The following is a 21,549-nucleotide window of genomic DNA, read 5'->3' on the forward strand; positions in this document are numbered from 1 at the left end:
TAACAGACAACAAGCAAAAAAAAAAAATTTAAAACAAGGGACAACTCTCAACACAACAACAGATTGTCAGCAATATTTATGGTGGATCATATTATTTTGAGGTGCTTACATTTTGCATTGAATTTCAGATTAAATGGCTTTGAGATTCGGCCGCTGCAGAGAGCCACATAATGAGTTTCCCCAGATTCATCTATCAGACGATGCTTTCAAAAAAGTAAATGACAGGCCCCCAAACATCGTCAAATAATGACTGTTTGCCCTTTATCATGTACGTCATTTTCCCAAGTGGCACGGTGGAAGAAAGTTCTGAAATCCATTTTCCTGTAGACTCGGCCCACAGATGTTTTTCCATGTGAGGGCTATTATTCTTTTCCCTAATAAAAGGCATATGTCGCTAATAAAAGGCATATGTCTATAAGAATTGTGTAATTTTATGGTTAGCTGGGTATATACCTAGTATAATAATCTTTGGGTTAAGGGGTATTGGAATGGAGACCAGACCTTGAATACACTACTATTTCTTGCCAGAATCTTTTACTTTTATACTTGTATTAGTGTTGAGTATTAGGGCCAGGCAGGAGAAAAATAAAAAATAATATTTTAGAGGAGGACATTTTTTTTTATTATGCCCTTTGAGAAAAAAGTCGAAATGTTGAGAAAAAAGTCAAAATTTCGTGAAATAAAGTTGAAATGTTGAGAAAAAAGGCGAAATTTCAACTTTATTCACGAAATTTTCGACTTTATTCTTGAAATTGTATTTCAACAGTAATCTCGAAATTTCAACTTTTTTCTCGAAATTGTATTTCAACTTTAATCCCGACATTTCGACTTTTTTCTCGAAATTGTTTTTCATCATTATTCTCGACATTTCGATTTTTTTCTCGACATTTCGACTTTTATCTTGACATTTCGACTTTTTTCTTGACATTCCGACTTTTTTCTCAATGTGCACAATAAAAAAAATCTTCCCCTCTCAAATATTTGTTCTCCTACCTGGCCCTAATACTCTTCCGTCCTGTTCCTTGTGTTTCAGCCTGTGACGACAGACACTGGGGCCCTCGCTGCCTCCAGCGGTGCCAGTGTGAGAACGGGGCGCTGTGCGACCCGGCGAGGGGAACCTGCCAGTGTCCCCCGGGCTTCACGGGCCGCCTCTGCGAGGACGCCTGCCCGGCCGGGACCTTCGGCAGGCGCTGCCAGCAGAAGTGCGAGTGCGGGAGCGGAGGATCCTGCGACAAGGCGACTGGCGAGTGCACCTGCCGAGACGGCTTCACCGGGACCTTGTGAGTGCAGGAGGATCGAAAACAAATAGATCTGATCCAAATTCATCTTCTTTTCATCTTCACAAGTTCATGAGGAGTCAGGAAGGTTCCACCAGCAACCACCAGACCAACGGCCTCCAGAAACATGCTGGAGGCCGTGTGGTGGTTCATTGGACCTTGTAAGTGCAGGAGAAGTAAAAACAATGAGATAATATCTGATCCAAATCTTGGGAAAACAAACTCTTTAAGTAGAAACGTGCTGGAGGCCGTTTGGTGGTTCATCGCTGAGGTTGTGGTGGAAATAAGATAAGGCTCCACCAGTCGGACACAGCGACATCCAAGAACCAAGTGAATACTTATGGTATATATATATATATATATATATATATATATATATATATATATATATATATGGACACACCTTCTCATTCAAACAAATGGAGAAGTGTGTCCAAACTTTTGGTCTGTACTGTATATGTATTTATATACATGTTTGTATATATATATATATATATATATATATATATATATATATATATATATATATATATAGTATATTATTTCTACTCTAAAGTTGGCGGTTTTAACGTCAGTGACCCAAGGAACTGCATTTTTTTCCAAACATACTTGACCTCAAGGGACAAACAACTTTTGAAACTGTTGGAAATACATTAGTAGTAAGTAAGTAAGTAAAGTTTATTTCTAGAGCACTTTTCACAGACAAGGGAATTACACAAGGTGTTTCACAAAGAATAAAACAATACAGTAAAAGTATATATATATATATATATACATATATATGTATGTATATATATATATACATATATATACATACATATCTGGATACAATAAAAACAAGACGATACAAATAAAAAGCTCCTGGAATAAAATCAACATGATGGTCATAAAACATCCGTCTCACTACTCATGTTTAAAAGCTCAGAGAAACAGGTGGGTTTTTAGTTTGCTCTTAAAAGCATCGATGGAGTCCAGAGAACGACGAGGAGATCGTTCCAGAGTCTGCAAGGACTGATCTCCTCGCATCTTAAAGCGGGTATGAGGCACCATGAGCAGGCTCTGGTCACATGACCTCAGCCTCTGAGGTGGAGTGGGGGGGGGTAGTAGATCCTGGGCCTGACCACTCAAAATCATTTAGTTCTTCTTGGAGGTTTAATCCTTTGGTTCTTTGCCTGTGATTTATCTTATCGGTGTGTCACTTCACTGTAGTCAGACATTTTACTACTTCTAAAGATGTTTGATCTTTTTTTTTTAAATATATGGCGCACTGTAAGCACATAGAATTTAAAGTTAAAAGGGACGGGCAGCCAGTGGAGATGTGAACCATCTATCAGAGCTGCAGAGTTCTGGACTCGCTGAAGACGAGGCGGTTCTGAACTGTTGCAGTCGTCCAAACAAGGCGACACGAAAGCAGGAATAATTAGCTCCAGATCATTTTTTTAAACAACTGTTCTTAGTTTGGAGATATTCCTTAAATGGTAAAAACAGTTCCTCGTCCGCTGCTTGGAGTTTTGTTCTAATGACATTTCTGTGTCAAAGACAACACCAAGAGTAGGAGACAAAAGGCTCACTTTCGCTTTATCTGCTTAAAGATACCAACGGTTTGGTGCTGTTAACGGTACAAACAGGCCGCTGGTTCTGGTTCTGGCCTGGAAGTGTCTGGTGGTACTATGGAAAGAAACTCAAAACATTTGTGTATTATCTGATTTCTGCGTAGTACTTGATTTGGCCGTGAGTAATTCGCTGGAAGTTACGGACAAAACGATAATTATGAATTCAAAAAGCGTCCTACACACACATCGTTAAATACGTGTGTAAGAATCGCCTGATACACAGGCAAAAAACTATATATACGCAAAATGGTTTGAGACTCTTCACGCTTCGCAGATTCACCTGTTCATGGTACATTTAAGGACTGGTGGAAAGCTGGGACATCTGAGTTTTCATCTGAATCTTCCGTTATTTCCCTCAAAACTTAGTTACCTAAGAAGGTAAACCTACTTCAGACCACGTCAGTTAGAATAGAATAGAATAGAATAGAATAGAATAGAATAGAATAAAATAAGCTTTATTGGCCAAGTATGAACATTTTTTTTCACTCACTGAACCCACATTCAGTGAAAATAGTTACGTACAGTAATAGACAAATGGCTCTTATTAACATATATACAATTAAAAAGTGAAAGGTGCAGCAGTATGAGGTAAACATGGTTATTGAAAGGTGTATTGTTATAGCATATGATTGTGGTTATTATTATTATTATTATTATAATAATTAACGCCATCACTGTCTTCTTGCCTCCCGATTTGACTGTCAATTTTTCCACTGAGCTTAGATAATATGCACACACAAATGTCTTGAGTCGATTTTCTCTCCATATGGTGCAGCTAAACTGATAGCCGATTCCTTGGTTGCTGAGCCCTGACCAGCGGGCTAAAGCCCGTTGCCGCTCTGACGTCCAGTCCATATTCAGTCCACACTCAGTCCAAAATCTACAAAACTAGGTCATTTACAAATCTTACAAATCTTGTACAAACCTTACAAATCTTGCTTAGAAAGGTAAGATTCTCGTGATTCCAGCATTATAAACCATTTCGGGTTATAATCATAGCAGCTGGTACATATCGACACTACAAACAAACAAATATTTCCGCAGATGACGCAACTCACCAATGATGCCTGAGACAACACGTCCAGTCAAACATATTCCCACAAAAATGGTCTGGTTACAGTCAGAAAGGTCCAGTAGATCCAATCCAGTAAAGTATTTAGTCCAAAATACATTATTATACCAATAAATATCCACAAACAGCCGCTGCTTCATTGTGATCCTCATCGGATGATCACATGTTCACATGTTTACGTCTGTAACTCCGTTCTGCACGTCTGATCCAAGAGACCACGGTCTCAAAATGGAGCCTGCACCTTCTCCTTTTGATTGACAATTCATCCGACCATACAGGAGCTTCCCTGTCCCCTCCACCAACCTCATAGCGAATGAGCGCCTGTATGGAAATGACGCGCACTCATGAAAAAAAATGAGACAATTGCAGCAATCGCCCTGATGACTGGCACATTGTATAGCCAATGAAATGCTGAAAACAACAATATGACGCTTCAGGGGGTGGGGATAAATCCTACAGCGGGAAATTCAATCAGAATGTGAAAATCACTGCTCGGATCAGACGCGCGTCCGTGTTTTGACTCTTTATATGTATTTATATACATGTATGCTTCAGCAATATTTATAGTGAATCTGGATATATGATAGGATACCTCTAAGTGTCAGCTTTCATTAGAGACCGAAATTATGACTGAAGTTATGCCCATGGGACATAATCAAATGTCTAATAATAATAATAATAGTCTTTGTAAGACATAATCTAACAAAAACATGTGTAAAATTTTTGTTGTTTTGTTTTGTCAAATTTTAAATTTCACTAGATACGGCTTCATGCTGTGGTCTCATTGTGTTTTCCAGTTAATAAGTCACAGATTCACTCATCTGCAGACATCTAATTACAAAACAAATTTCCGGCTGAAATAAAAACCTTCTATTTCAGTGTGTTCAAACTGAGATTACTGAATTCTAGTAGCAGTTACAGTGATTCTGGCAGTTGGGGGAAAAACTTCAGGGTGTTACCTTTCAAAAGAGACCAAAACCATCCATGTACTTCAAACGGTTCAAGAACAGCTTTCAATTTACTTTGGCTATGGCTTAGATAGGCGTTTTGGGCGCCTGTTACAGGAGTGGGATCAGGCTAACTGAGGTCACCCCGGTTCATTCACCAGGTCCAGGAAGCCCCCAATCGCAGTCAGTCGGCTGAGCGTTGGCTGCTTGAAGATCTAGGTGGAGTTCAGGGTCCTGGCCTTCATTTTTTCTCTTAAATCAGTTAAAATAGGTAGTTTGTGGCGACCGGGGTTGGGTTGGCATGTGTGTTTGGGTCGAGACTGGTCCTGCCAACGTTTTTACCATGAAAACTGGGTTGTTTCTAGGTTTTTACTGACGTTGTTGTTGGTTGTGGAGTCCCAACCTCTATTTCCAACTATATCAACGTATAATAATAATAATTAACTCCACAAACTCCTTTTAATACACTTTCTGTGCAGCTAAAATGTTTAAATGCGGATTAAAGAAGAGAATGGACCCCACCGCTCCTGTCAGAGGCATAAATACCAACTCATCTGACTTTCCTATAAACACTGAAGTGTTCTGTTCCCAGTCGAAGGTGCCTCCATTTAAGTCTTTATAAAACATTTACGCTCCTTAACTAATAATAGGTTTGGGGTTGTTTTGACTCCAGAATGCTCCCTGAATATTTCCAGTCAGCGTTTGTGATTCGTCATCTCAGCTGCGTGAAGAAACACTCGTCTACGTCCATCTGAAGTCCTGTCAACCGGCGAGCTCGCTTCAGTGGACGACGCTGCTCAATTTATTGTGTCGGAGCGTCGTTTGAAACGTTGGCCGGCGGTTTCGGTTGCTCCTGTTTGGCCCGACTTGCAGGCAACATTCTTCCGTCACATGAGACGCTCAGGATGAATATCTATTCTGGCTTTACTCAGGCTCGGAGGGGGTTTTAGCGGCGCGTTCAGCTCCATTTTTAGTAACTATCTGGCTAAAAATGGACACACTTTCCCCTTGTGGTCCGAGACGTTTCTAGCGTAATTATTTGTTTTAAGAGACCCTTGATGGACGCTTCATTACACAAGACTTGATTATCTGAAGTCTCTCAGGAGGCACGTCGGACCCGGGTCTCTTAGAACCAGCTGTTATTTATTTATACAATTGAATTTGAAGATGCTAAAGAGTCCCTGACGGCGTTTTTTTGTTTTTTAGAGGATGAGGAAGCAGCGAAAACTCATTCCCCTTGAAGGAAGTGATGGATGGATGGATGGATGGATGATGGATGGATGGATGGATGGATGGATGGATGATGGATGGATGGATGGATGGATGGATGGATGGATGGATGGATGGATGGATGGATGATAGATGGATGGATGATAGATGGATGGATACATGGATGGATGATAGATGGATGGATGGATGATAGATGGATGGATGATAGATGGATGGATGGATGATAGATGGATGGATGGATGATAGATGGATGGATGGATGGATGGATGGATGGATGGATGATAGATGGATGGATGGATGGATGGATGATAGATGGATGGATGGATGGATGGATGGATGGATGGATGGATGGATGGATGGATGATAGATAAATGGATAAATGGATGGATGGATGATAGATAAATGGATGGATGGATGGATGGATGGATGGATGGATGGATGGATGGATGGATGGATGGATGGATGATAGATAAATAGATGGATGGATGGATGGATGGATGGATGGATGGATGATAGATAAATGGATAGATGGATGGATGGATGGATGGATGATAGATAGATGGATGGATGGATGATAGATAAATGGATAAATGGATGGATAGATAGATAGATAGATAGATAGATAGATAGATAGATAGATAGATAGATAGATAGATAGATAGATAGATAGATAGATAGATAGATAGATAGATAGATAGATAGATGGATACATGGATGGATAAATGGATGATAGATGGATGATAGATGGATGGATACATGGATGGATACATGGATGGGAGGATGGATGGATGGATAGATGGATGGATAAATGGATGATAGATGGATGGATGATAGATAAATGGATGGATACATGGATGATAGATGGATGGATGGATGGATGGATGGATAAATGGGTGATAGATGGATGGATACATCCTACCGCATATCTATGTGAAAGCTCAGCACTTCTCTGGGAGTGACGGGAAAGAAAAGATGGGATGGATTTGTAACCGTCCCCCGTTGCCTCCAGGGTTCAATCTGGAATATCATATCTCTGAAATGGCTGATTCACAGGTCCAGTCGGCCAAGGAACCTCTCCTCTGATTGGCCGGAGATGCGTTCCAGCTGAGCTGATGACTCCCACGTTGCTGCAGCAGGTTGCGTTACGTAATATCTGCCTGAGTTTTCAGTCGTTGTCCCGAAGGGTTGATGTTTCTGTGCTCTGAGAAACCCGGTGACATCAGCAGCTCCACATCTGCGAGCAAGATTTATCGGCCAAGTTCACAAACACTTTCACTGCCGAGGCAAACGTTTGCCTAAGCTCTCAGGAATGTCCCCGGGACACGTCGGTCGGTGGTGGAGGGAGTCGTTGACCCGGTTCTTCTGCTCTGTTCTCAGCTGCAGGAAGGTGTGCAGGAACAAGTGCCAGCCGCGGTGCTCCTGCCAGAACGGAGGCATCTGTAAGGGGAAAGGGGTCTGCGACTGCCCCCCCGGATGGACGGTACGTTTCCCACATCCAGTTTGCACCTTTGTTTCAGACATCCATAAAGGCGGCACAAAGAGACGTTTGCTTTCTTTTTTTTGAGCTCAAAAAAGGTCCTCCTATAGATGTGGAGCTTAAAAGCTCCTCCAGACTGCAGTCAGGAGTCAGTCCGAGATCCTTATGTGTGAACAGCTCAAAGATTCGGCGAAGATGCTCGAGAACAGATCATGGATGGATGGCCGGATGGAGGACTGATGGATGGGTGGATGGATGATAAATGAATGGATGGACGGATGGATGGATGGATGGACGGACGGACGGACGGACGGATGGACGGACGGACGGACGGACGGACGGACGGATGGATGGATGGACGGACGGACGGATGGATGGATGGACGGACGGACGGACGGATGGATGGATGGACGGACGGACTGATTGATGGACGGCTGATAAATGAATGGATGAACAGATGGATGGATGGATGGACAGATGGATGGACAGATGGATGGACAGATGGATGGATGGATGGATGGATGGATGGATGGATGGATGGATGGATGGATGGATGGATGGACAGATGGATGGATGGATGGATGGAGGACGGATAGATGGATGGATGGATGGATGGATGATAAATGAATGGATGGATGGATGGATGGACGGATGGATGGATGGATGGATGGATGGATGGATGGATGGACAGATGGATGGATGGATGGAGGAAGGATAGATGTATGGATGGATGGATGATGGATGAATGTATGGGTGGACGGATGGATGGATGGATGATAAATGGATGGATGGATGGATGGATGGATGATAAATGGATGGATGGATGGATGGATGGATGGATGGATGATAAATGGATGGATGGATGGATGGATGGATGATAAATGGATGGATGGATGGATGGATGGATGGATGGATGATAAATGGATGGATGGATGGATGGATGGATGGATGATAAATGGATGGATGGATGGATGGATGGATGATAAATGGATGGATGGATGGATGGATGGATGATAAATGGATGGATGGATGGATGGATGGATGATAAATGGATGGATGGATGGATGGATGGATGGATGATAAATGGATGGATGGATGGATGGATGGATGGATGATAAATGGATGGATGGATGGATGGATGGATGGATGGATGGATGATAAATGGATGGATGGATGGATGGATGGATGATAAATGGATGGATGGATGGATGGATGGATGGATGGATGATAAATGGATGGATGGATGGATGGATGGATGGATGATAAATGGATGGATGGATGGATGGATGGATGGATGATAAATGGATGGATGGATGGATGGATGGATGATAAATGGATGGATGGATGGATGGATGATAAATGGATGGATGGATGGATGGATGGATGGATGATAAATGGATGGATGGATGGATGGATGGATGATAAATGGATGGATGGATGGATGGATGGATGGATGGATGGATGGATGATAAATGGATGGATGGATGGATGGATGGATGATAAATGGATGGATGGATGGATGGATGATAAATGGATGGATGGGCACTAAGCGTGGATTGCGTATAAATGCCGGATAACTCTGGCTAAAGTGTATATATGACTTTTGAGTGAGAGATGAAGGAAACCAGAGAGGAGTTCAGCCAAGCAAAGAGGAGATATTAAAACCTGAAAACGTTCCTTTGAGCTGCTTTAAGGTTCTGATGATCAAAAACAACAAATGCCAGATTATGATCATGTCACTGCTGCTCTGCAGGGTGCCGTCTGCACGGAAAAATGTCCGGCGGGAAGGTTCGGACCCAACTGTGCCGAAGAGTGTGTTTGCCACAACAGCGGCAAATGCAACCCTGAAAACGGACAGTGCCGCTGCGCCGAGGGCTTCACGGGTAGCAGGTGTGCAGAGCTCGTCACCACACACTGATTTCTCATCATTAACTATCAAAATCTATAAATCCAGAGACGGTAACACAAATCAGACTTCAGACATTGCGTGTGGTTGTATCCCTGTTTCGTCTCAGGTGTAACGAGGAGTGCGCTGCCGGCACCTACGGTCAGGACTGCAAAGGCGTGTGCGACTGCGCCAACGGCGCGCGCTGCTACAACATCGACGGCGGCTGCCTGTGCGAGCCGGGCTTCAGCGGGCCGCAGTGCAGGAACAGGATGTGCGCGCCCGGGAACTACGGCATGCACTGCGAGCACAGCTGCCTCTGTCAGGACAAGCACACTCTCAGGTGAGTGTCCGGGGCAAGGCTTCGTCCGTGCAGCGCATCGTCATGTGATCTCATATCTCCGCCTCTCAATATACATCACAGTGTCATCCGCAAACATCCTAGTCCTCCTGTGTGACCTCATACGTCAACATGTCCATCACCATAGCAACGAGAAAGGGACGCAGTCTCCCCACTTTCACCTGAAACCCCTCTGTTACTCCGACTGCAGACATCACTTCTCTCAGTACATCTTGGATGGATGGATGGATGGATGCATCGATCGATGAATGGATGGAAAAATGGATGATAAATGGATGATAGATGGATGGATGGATAAATGGATGGATGGATGAATGGATGATGGATGTAAGAAAAGCATGTAAGAAAAGAGAGAAGTTTCTCCAGAGGAAACTTGAGATTAAACTTGAGCCCAGCTCTGATAACCAGCAGATTTGTTTTTCTTAGGTTTGCTCCCCTGACTGAGACAGAAAGAATAATAAAACCAAGTGTTCGGGTTATTTATTTATGATCAGAGACTCCACCAGCTGGGATGTCATCAGACAGAGAGATTATTTTTGTTTCCAGGGGAGTATGATGTGTTGATGTTAGAAGTGAGGCTCCGTCACCACGAGGAGGACGTTCACCGACGTTTCTCCGGCACTTTCTGCTGCTTCTTTTCTCTTTCTGGCGAACACGTCCGAGAACTCTAATCCTATCACTGTGTTTGTATTGTGCAGCTGCCACCCAATGAAAGGCGAGTGCACGTGCCAGCCGGGGTGGGCGGGGCTTCACTGCAACGAGACCTGCGCTCACGGTTTCTATGGCGACGGCTGCCTGGAGCCGTGCCTGTGCGTGAACGGAGGGGTGTGTGACGGCGCAACGGGGCGATGCCGGTGCACCCCGGGCTTCACGGTGAGTCTCTGAACCCGGAGAGGAATCTACGGGAGTCACCCACAGACTTAAATAACACCTTCTTTTAATAATTATTTGCATCTTACATGTTTTTTCTTTTCTTTTTCTTCCCTTGATTTGATGGGGCGGCGATAGCGCCCTCTACTGACCAGCCGCCACTGGTGTGATGATCTTTTCCTATGGGGTTTGTTTTTCAGGGGGTTCACTGCGAGAGTCCCTGTAAAAGTGGCACCTTCGGGAAGAACTGCTCCCGGGAGTGCAACTGTGAAAACTTTGTGGACTGCTCACCGATCGACGGCACATGCTTCTGCAAAGAGGGTACGACCTCAACGAAGACCGAGTGGTCCAACGGTAGCCGGTGAATGTTAGAGAGGAAGGTAAAGACTGGTCCTTCATGTCCTTCAGGCTGGCGAGGGTCGGACTGCTCGGCCCCCTGCTCCGAGGGAACCTGGGGCCCCGGATGCAACGCCACCTGCCACTGCACCAACGGGGCGAAGTGCGACTCCGCAGATGGATCCTGTATCTGTGCCGCCGGCTGGCAGGGCCGGCGCTGCGACCAGCCGTGCCCGGTGAGTGCCGCACGCCACAGACTCACATTTGTGTTGATGCAAAAAACAAAGACTTTAAAAGACCAGGAAGTTTAGTTCCAGTGTATAAAGTCCAAAGATACCAAGAGTCACTTTTTTTTTTAAACATCTGTTTATTGCACATTTTGATATTTTACAAGCAATGAACAACACAGAACATGAAGGCACAACAACAACAATAATAATAATAGCATTAATAGTAATAGAAAAATATATATAAAAAAAAAAACTAGAAGTCAGAAGATACCAGTTCCACTACCTGTGCATACAAACACTTAATATATATATATATAAATCGGAAAAATATGAAAAGATAAATCAGTAATCAGTCTTCAGTTCGACTCATCATTCCAACCAGCTTGTTCTTTGAGATGTAGCTTATCTTTTCTAAAGCAAAGTAAAAGGACATCCCTGTCAACCATTGTGAAGTGTTACAAGGTTTCTCTACCAAGAGTCACTTTTGTATTCACACGTTCTATTGAAAAGATGAGCTAAACCCCGAAAGCAAAAATGATCTTTGTTGCTTGCTTTAATTTGCTTTACAGCAAGCAGTACACATACATTAGTAAACAATGTAGACAAATGAATACAACAATAACTATTAGATACAAATAACTGTTACTGCGCATTACTGAGTAGCCTGGGCTTTCTTCAGTAGTCTGACCTTGTACAGTTTTTGAAGGTCGTTGAGGTCATTGACTGTATAAAGTCCTCTGACGCATCGCTGAAACGTCTTCTGAAGTATAATTACACAATAATGCTGCACATACAGAGGTAGAAGAAATCCCACTGTGCTCAGAGTTCATGAAGGCAGCGCTTTCACACACACACACACACGCACATACACATACATACATACACACATACACACACACATACACACACTCACGCACACGCACGCACGCACACACAAACATACACATACACATACACACACACACACGCACACACACATACACACACACATACATAAATATATATGTATGTGTGTGTGTGTGTGTGTGTGTGTATATATACATACACATACACACACACACACACTCATTCATACATACCTACGCACATACACACATACATCAATCACATCAAACTTTATTTTATTTATTTATTTACCACATTGCTTCTACTCCTTTTCAAGCATGACAGTGAACACATTTGGTATTTATATTTACTAATTCTCGTCTACTTTGTTCAAGAAGGTACACTTATGATTTTGTGATAATTGTTCTTTTTTTATTCATTGTTTTGCTGTTTTATTTCATTATTTGGTGAAAACATCACAGAAAACACTGCATTTACATTGTCGGCCGAGAACAAACCTCAAAGCAGAATAAGAATAATAATAAGAAGAAGCTTTATTATCATTGTACAGTGTACAACAACATTTTGTTGGGCAGCATCCTCCAGGGACAGCAGCTACATTCACATGTCGGAGTCCAAAACAGCAAAAATAAAGTGCTAGTGAAATAATTTACATTATTACAAGCAGATGAGAGGATTATTATTCAGCAGCAGCATTAAGTGTTAATTACTCCTCCACTTCCTCCCAGTTTGACTCCTGGACCGGAGCCACCGGAGCTCCAGAAAACAGATGTCACCTTGGAGCGTAAACCAAACATTATTAACTCCACGAAAGCAGACAAACCTCCTTCCTTCTAAATCACGTTATTCACACACCGTGGGGATGATTCAGGACTTTTTAGTGTCCGGCCCGTCCTCCCCGTCTGTAATGTTTTCATCTACATCCCCCCGAGTCTTGTAGTATTTGCTCCGACCGTGACTGAGTTGGCGGCGTGTCGGAGAGATTCCCCTGACCGTTTCTCTGCCCGTTGGCTCTGGTTCTGCTGTGCAGATGGGCGCGTTCGGACCCGGCTGCCTGAAGAGGTGCGACTGTGTTCACGCCAGCCGCTGCCAGGCGACCAGCGGGGAGTGCCACTGTCTGCCAGGCTGGAGGGGTAAGTGACCGCGGCCCGCCGGCTCTGCATCACAGAGGACAGAAGAAGATGAAGAACGGAGGGAGCCACAGGTTTTTACAGAAGAGTATTAGGGCCAGGCAGGAGAAAAATAAAAATAATATTTTAGAGGAGGAAGATTTTTTTTTCATTATGCACTTGAAATGTCGAGAAAAAAGTCAAAATGTCGAGATTAATGTTGAAGTACAATTTCGAGAAAGAAGAACGTCTGAAGTCAGATCCCCCTCCTGGTTAATGCAAGTTTGCTTTAAGTTAGTCCTTTATTGATCCCCAGAGGGGAAATTCAGGAGAATTTTTTTGGGAGCTAATTTTTTATTATTAGGATATGTTTTGGGAATGCTTTTGATAAAAGAAAAGTGCAAATATGCAAAAATATTTCTGTAGAAATTGTAGAAGATTCCTGCAGAAACTGCTGCTGCGGCCATAAAAAGTGCGTTGGGATGTCTTGCTAATCTAAATGTGCACATCCCAATATTTAAACAGCACAAAAATGACCTTATTTCAGATTCAGACGATTTTATTAATCCCTCTGGGAGGTTCCTTCTGGGAAATTGACATCTCCATCTCATTTACTCAGCCCTGTCATCAGGCCCGGATTAAGAGGGCAGAGGCCCCTGGGCAGAAATTCTTGATGGGCCCCCCCTCTCCCCCGAAAACACACACAAACATGCAAACAAACTGGGTTTTGAATTCTGGACTGCTATTTGTTGGAAACACCTGTAGCTTATACAGGATTTACACTGATAGGGTACTGTCTGTATGATTACAATGGACAAAATCGGCACCTGTAGATATCCTCCATCATACAGGATTTACACATACTTGCAACTATGCTTTCCTCAGCAAGCAGCTACAATATCAAGACTATCAGCATATTGTTACTCATTACCATTTGCAAACAAAAGCTGCTTCATCTCCACAAGTCCAGATTGTGGATTCAGAGTCAGATTCCTACATTATTCACACACAAACCCACATACACACACAAAATACCTGTGGCTGTCTCATTCCTGTCTGTCTCTCTCCTCTCCTTCTCATCTCTGTTTCAGTGTGGCTGTCATCATGTTCTGCTAATACTAAAAGGATGCAAAATAGCACTGGTCAACTGGACTAAAAGCCTTATGATATTAAATAAAAATGAAAAATAAATGTAATATAGGTTGTCCTAACACACTAAAACACACACACACACACACACACACACACACACACACACACATAATACCTGTGTGTCTCTCTCTCTCTTCTCCTATTCTTTGTTCCAATGTCTCTCTTTCTCTCCTCCTCCTCTGTGTTTAATTGTCTCTCTCTCTCTCCTCTCCTCCTCCTCTGTGTTTAATTGTCTCTCTCTCTCCTCTCCTCCTCCTCTGTGTTTCAATGTCTCTCTCTGTCCTCTCCTCCTATTCTTTATTCCAATGTCTCTCTTTCTCTCCTCTCCTCCTCTGTGTTTCAATGTCTCTCGCTCTCTCTCTCTCTCTCTTCTCCTCCTCCTCTGTGTTTCAATGTGGCTCTCATTTCTGGTTCATCTCTCTTTTTTTCTTCTTTTTTTCTAAATGTTTTTTCCCACATTCATCTCTCTCTCTCTCTTTCTCCTTCTCAGCTCTTTGTCCATTTTACTCCCATCTTCTTTTCTCATGATCACTCTCTCAGAAAGACTTTCTTACTAGCAAACTCAGTCACAATCTCATCAAAGTCCAAATTCTTGACGAGCTGAGACTCAATGGCCATCAGCGCGCCGGGGGATGCTGCTTGTTGGATGCTGCTTGTTGGATGCTGCTTGTTGGATGTACGAGGCTTGTACATCCAACAAGCAGCATCCCCCGGCGCGCTGTGGCTACAACTAGCAACCGGCTGCGTCGCGCTTTGTCCGGCATCCTCCTCCGGAGGACCCGGCGGCAGGACCGGCTCCGGCGGAGCTGGCGCGGTGGTGGCTGTACCGGCGGAGCCGATGACGGCTCTTCCTCCTCATCCCTGCTTCTCTTTGAAAAAAAGTTGTGGATGGAAGGCACACTTTTTAAAAAAGTTTCCTCCCTCTCCTCCTTTTCTCTTTTCTGCTTTCTTTTACTACAACCGCTTCTCTCACTCATCTTTCTCCAATCAAACTCCTACACTCCCACAACTCGGAGCTGTCAATGCTGCGTTTATAAGGACAGTGACGTCCGACTGCTAGCTGTTTGACCAATCAAAACATTCCATTTTAGTAAATAAAAAATCAACGTGATTTTTATTGGTTATATACAGTCTACGGGTTTCTCCAATTCTAGCTGCCCCAATCCCTAAAAAAAAAATAAATTAAATAAATAAAAAAAAAAAAAAAAAAAAAAAAAAGAGGCTCGGCCATGGGCCCCCTGATGCGCGTGGGCCCCTGGGCGCCCGCCCATAATGCCCATTGGGTAATCCGGGCTTGCCTGTCATATACAAATAAAACACCCATTTTAAGATAAAAGATAAAAATAAAAATGCAGTGCCATAAATAGAATTTATAGAAAAAAAAATACACCTTTCAATGAGCAACAGAGCATTGATATTGGGATTATGAGCATTAAATCAGCATTAATCAGAATTTCACCTCATTCTTAAAAACTTTCTAAACCTTAAATGTGTGTTTGGTTTTTCTAACGTTGAAAAATCTTTTTTTTTTTTAAAGGTTTTTGTGGCACTAGTGGCCTTTATTGAGAAATGAGATAGACAGGAAATGGGTAGAGAGGAGAAGGGGGAGACATTGCAGTATAAAGGACCCCTAAAATTGACAAACCTAATAAAGCTTTAAATTGGAATGACTTATCAAAACTATTCCTGTGGCCGGAGTCAAATAACAGGTAGCGACACGGAAAAGCGTGACCCCAAACGTCCAAAAACGCCAAAACAAATATGGGAAACTCGTGAAAATACAGTAAATTCGGAGTAAATCCGAGACAGAAGCTTTATGAAAACAATCAAGGAGAGCAGAACCAGGACTGAAGTGGGGGGGACATAAACCAGAGACCAGGTCCTCACCTCCTGCTCCCCACAGGGCCCCGCTGCAGCGACCCCTGCCCCGACGGCCTGTGGGGCCCGCGCTGCAACCACAGCTGCTCCAGACACTGCCCCAACAGCGACACCTGCCTGCGGGAGACGGGCGAGTGCGTGTGCCGCCCCGGCTACTGGGGGGCCGCCTGCCTGAACAGTAAGTGGCCACGGTTACATGATGTTTTTTAATTCGGAAAACGATTATTCCGAATTAAATAATTCCGAATTAAACTATTTTCCTTTGAGTTTACATGGAAATAGTAATTCAGAATTGGGGTTTACATTGAAAACACATTTGATCGGCTTCCTGCCGTAGGGAGGGGGGGTCACAGCAGCAGTAGCAGCACGCTCTTTCCCGTTTATTCTGTCCGAAACAAGAGGACATTATATAATATTATTATATACGAATATTATAATTATTAATATTATATAATAAAATTATTTAATGTTATACTTATACGTATCACTTAGCAACCAAACGCCGCTGCATTGCATTGTGGGAAGTTTCTGCTCGGCTAGTGTCCATCAATCCACACTAAAAAAATTCTCCGGAATGAGTATGGATAGAGCATACTATTGAGTATGTTCTAATGTTTCGGACGCACTAAAAAATCTCGCATACTCATTTTGCATACTCATTAGGGTGGAAGTATGCGATTTCGGACGCAGCCAGTGTTTACATGATCGCAGAATCATTCTATTCGGATTTAAAATCGGAATAAACCAGCCACTTACTGCGGAATTAAGTTTAATTCAGAATGGCCATTTTCATTCGGAATTAGGTGTTTATATGGTAATTTTTACTCATTTTAAATTGGATTTAATTTAAATTCTGAATTAAAGAGGAATTAAACTTCCCATGTAAACTCACTGAGTGTTGCCACGGAGACCATTTACCGGGTCCGAAAACCAGACGGATGCAGACTCACGGCGCCTCTATGTAAACAGACGGTTTGGTCGGGAGCCTCCAGCTGTCTAATAACACAATGCTAAGAAGGAAAGACATCAGTCATCAGTTTAGAGGGGTTGATATTTTTCCATCTTTTCCAACACAACCTCCCTGGTTCTGTCCTTCCCGGGGGCCCTGAACGGCTCCGATGTCCCCCGAGCTTCTGGAGCGATGAGACCAGAGTGTAAAGTTGCTTTCATCAATGAAAATTATGACTTAATATCATCGTCAACGAACCTTTATAACGGAGGAAAACGAGACGAGACGCAACGAAAATGCTGGTCATGTGACGTTAACGATAATTAAATATATAATGCAGTATCGTCGACGAATAAAAACGAGACTAAAATGTAGATTACAAAATAAAAACTCTGCTAAAATGTGTCTTCATTTTCGTTGACCAAAATGAGACAAAATGTTCTACCAAAGATCCTTAATGTCCATGTTTTCAGTAGTTTCCTCTGGTTTAGTTCTACTGGGTGACGTCACGTCCTCAATCCCAGTCGCTGCAGCGGGGAATCAGATCCAGAAGATGCAGCTGCAGAGTTAGAGGCTGATGCCGTTAACGCAGAGCTCTAGGTTCACGTCCATTAAAAACAAACTTACATAGAGAAACGTGGGGATCTGCTCTGGGGCTGGAGAAGAAGAAGAACCATCTTTGGATACACTTTCCTACAGAGAGGAAAAGAAAACCCAATGTGTCGGAAAAGAAAAAGACGGGGAGAAATGCAGAAAAATAAATATGTTGTAAACTCAAATTAGAGTCTTCTGTATCTACCAGAGTGGAAAAGTCTGACCGAGGCGGACAGAACCAGGTTTGGCAGAACTGAGATTGTTTCAGAGGTTTCACACCTCGTTTCAGTTTTGGTTAAATAAGCAATGAGTTGTTGTTTGTGGGATTTGTTGTCTTGATAAGTCATTTACATGGTCTCCTCAGACTCGTCGGAGCTGGCGGGGAGCGTCATGGTCCCCCTGCCCCCCGGGGAGAAGGAGTCGTGGGGGGCCATCAGCGGCATCGTGGTGCTGGTGCTGCTGGTGGTGCTGCTGCTGACGCTGCTGCTGCTCTACCGCCGCCGGCAGAAGGACAAGCAGAACACCACGCCCACCGTGTCCTTCTCCACCAGCCGCACCGTCAACTCCGAGTACGCCGTCCCAGGTGGGTCCTCCTCTCCGGGTCCTGGTCCTGGTCCTGGTCCTGGTCCGGGTCCGGGTCCGTTACAAACCTGTGTCTGTGATCTAACTAGAACTGTCTTTCAGCCTCATCCGAGGGTTGTTTTTTTTTTTTTTTTTTCCCATTCACAAAACCTGTTATAAACAGAACACATGAACATGTGTTTTTTTTCTATTATAGTAATACAAGAAAATAGATACTTAAACAAATCTTATTTAAAAGGTAAGAGAAAAGGAAATTAAACAAAAGCAGGGCGTTTCAGGGAAATATACATTTTCGATTGCTCCCAGATGTCTTTGAATTTAGATTGCTGCAGCCTCATTGAGAAAGTAATTCTTTCCATCACAAATATATCATGAATTATATTATACCACTCATCTATAGATGGGATGTCTGTCCGAGGTTTAACATACCGGGACGTGGCTCCGTTACCACGGCAACCGGATTCCTGCTGCAAACACTTTCTACATTTGACCCCAAAGCTGCTTCAGTTCGCATCATTTCGGTCTCTAAAGAGAGTTTCAACTCTTTACCATCGATCTGGGGTTGATTTAACTCTGAAATCTCCCTTTAAATACTTTTAAATCACATTTTCAGGAATGTGCTGCAGGTCTGATAACGACGTTATTAACGACGAACCCGAACCTCGGATTCCCCCTCTCATACCCCCTTTTCCACCAAACCGGTTCCAGGGCTGGTTCTGGTTCTGGGCCAGTACTGAGTTTGGAACCAGGCTTTCTGTTTCCACTGACAAAGAACTGGTTCCGGGACAGAAGAACCGGTTCCAAGGTAGCACCAACTCTTTGCTGGACTAGAGGAAAGAACCGCTTATGTAACCAGAGGGGGGGGAGTTGTTAAGACCAACGGCAATAACAAGACTGGGAGACGGAGACATTTTCAAGTAAGAATGAATCTGGATGCAGCAAAGCAGCAGTGGTCTGAGGAGGAGACGACCTGTCTTTTATGGCACTTTTCCACTAGAACCTACTAAGCTCAACTTGGCCTGGTTTCTTTTCCACTACAATTCAGCACCTGGAGCAGAAGTAGGAGGTTGGAGCGAAGCTGCTGGGACGTATTTGATTGTGTATCTAAACGAAGAAGACAACAACACTAAAGATGTAGAACCTGGAGGAGATGATATATGAGCTGCTGGGTCTGAAGCTTGTGAGAGATGAGAGTGAGAGAAGCTTCAAGCACAACTCTTTTTAATTTATTTTAGATTGTCTAAATTTCTTTGACAGAATTGACAGAGCTCCTGGTGGATCTTGTCGTTCCTTATCGCCGTCTAGATCCCTTTTTAATTATCTCCTCAGCCACCAGGTTTATGAACATCTGCACCTCAGAGACCAGAACAGACGTTTGTTGCCATTGCTGGTCAAATAAAATGAACAAGAAGCCGTCAGAGTCTCTCTTTCACTGATGTCACATCTTGACTCAGACGTCTGACTCCAACCCCCCGACCAATCGGTGGCCTGTAGTGTGATGACGTCAGATACAGCCGACTCAGCCGCTTAGAACCTCAGCAGAATAGATACAGAAAAGTATCTACTCTGCACGTTAGACCCCTAGTGGAAAAGAACCAAACCGAGTTGAGGCGAGCTGAGTAGGTGCTAGTGGAAAAGCGCCATTAGAGATGTGTCCACGGAGGTGCTACGTGGACCAAGTCCTATTAGAGCAAATATCTTGTTGTTGCTTCAACTTTCACACAAACGGAGCGACGTAAATGACGTTTGCAGTGACGTAATGACGTGGCTCCCCTTAGGTGGAAAAACAAACTGGTTCTCGGCTGGCTCCTAGTTGAAAGAGTTGTGAACCAGAACCAGCCCTGGAACCGGTTTGGTGGAAAAGTTGTTCCAAGTTATTTTCTTTCGTAATCTTGGGGGGGGGAGACGACCGATAGGAATAATAAAAACAACAGAATCCAAGATGATGTATTCCCTGACAACACAAACAGATAAATAAACATTTTTCCAGGTGGAGCGTGTGATTCCAGCCAATTTGAACCATTATCAGGATTATTTGCCTTGTAAACTGGGCTGCGAGGCTCTTTCCCATGAACCAGCGGTGATGCAGCGTTTCTGTGATGATGATGTTGCAGCTGTCTCCTCGTACGTAATTTAACAGCTGCAGATATCCGTCTCCGTCCTGCAGATGTTCCTCACGGCTACCACCACTACTACTCCAACCCCAGCTACCACACGCTGAGCCAGAACCGGCCTCCGCTGCCGCACCTGCCCAACAACCACGACCGCGTCATCAAGGTGGGCTCCCTCTCCTCCTCCTCGCCTCCTCAGGTGATGCTCCACACCTCCCTGGCTCATGTCGCTCTGTCGTTCCTGCAGAACACCAACAACCAGCTGTTCTGCAGCGTGAAGAACGCCGCCAGGGAGCGGCGAGGCCTGTTCGGGGTGGAGACCAACGCCACGCTGCCCGCCGACTGGAAGCATCACGAGTCCCGCAAAGAGTCAGGTCCGTCCGCCATTTATTTATTTATTTATTAAATTATTCCATTTTACACACTCAGAATTTCAGAATAAACCAACTAACTTATACGGAAGAGTATTAGGGCCATGCAGGAGAAAGAATATTTGAGAGGGGAAGATTTTTTTTATTGTGCACTTCGAGAAAAAAGTGGAAATGTCGAGAAAAAAGAGGAAATGTCGAAATTTTGTGAATAAAGTCGAAATTTCGCCTTTTTTCTCGAAATTGTACTTCAACATTAATCTTGACATTTCGACTTTTTTCTTTTCTTTTTTCTCAACATTTCAACATTATTTTCGACATTTCGACTTTTTTCTCAAAATTTTTTTTTTTTTTAACAATATCTTTGTTTTTTCATTTACAAACAGAATATTATAATAAAGGACATTTCACATATAGTTCTGACTTAACAGTTTTAACCCCCCCCCATCCCATCCCACATCCCTTCTCTCTTTACATATTTCTTGTTATACAATCCAAAGTTGGTACCTAATAACAGTACCAAATAACAACACAGTCCAGTGGTACCTGTAGGAAAAAGATAAAGATATAAAGATATATATATATAAAGATATACATAACCTAAACAAAATAATCAAAAATTACCCTTTTCCTGTCATCCTCCAGATTCCTTCTTAGGTATC

The 21,549-nt window shown here is 43.4% G+C and overlaps 1 protein-coding gene across 1 annotated transcript in view; it reads left to right on the forward strand.

Moving 5' to 3' along the window:
- The window catches only part of pear1 (platelet endothelial aggregation receptor 1), a 97,312-nt gene that overhangs the window by 69,492 nt on the left and 6,271 nt on the right, over window positions 1-21,549 (forward strand). The window contains exons 6-17 of the mRNA XM_061717409.1: window positions 1,034-1,280; window positions 7,517-7,619; window positions 9,370-9,506; window positions 9,632-9,844; window positions 10,561-10,735; window positions 10,933-11,053; window positions 11,141-11,304; window positions 13,175-13,277; window positions 16,309-16,461; window positions 18,191-18,409; window positions 20,576-20,685; window positions 20,767-20,893. Of these exons, the coding sequence (XP_061573393.1) occupies window positions 1,034-1,280; window positions 7,517-7,619; window positions 9,370-9,506; window positions 9,632-9,844; window positions 10,561-10,735; window positions 10,933-11,053; window positions 11,141-11,304; window positions 13,175-13,277; window positions 16,309-16,461; window positions 18,191-18,409; window positions 20,576-20,685; window positions 20,767-20,893 (1,872 nt within the window). The remainder of the gene's footprint in view (window positions 1-1,033; window positions 1,281-7,516; window positions 7,620-9,369; window positions 9,507-9,631; window positions 9,845-10,560; window positions 10,736-10,932; window positions 11,054-11,140; window positions 11,305-13,174; window positions 13,278-16,308; window positions 16,462-18,190; window positions 18,410-20,575; window positions 20,686-20,766; window positions 20,894-21,549) is intronic.

The sequence above is a fragment of the Cololabis saira genome, chromosome 3 (assembly GCF_033807715.1).
Source record: "Cololabis saira isolate AMF1-May2022 chromosome 3, fColSai1.1, whole genome shotgun sequence".
NCBI classification, from domain to species: domain Eukaryota; kingdom Metazoa; phylum Chordata; class Actinopteri; order Beloniformes; family Belonidae; genus Cololabis; species Cololabis saira.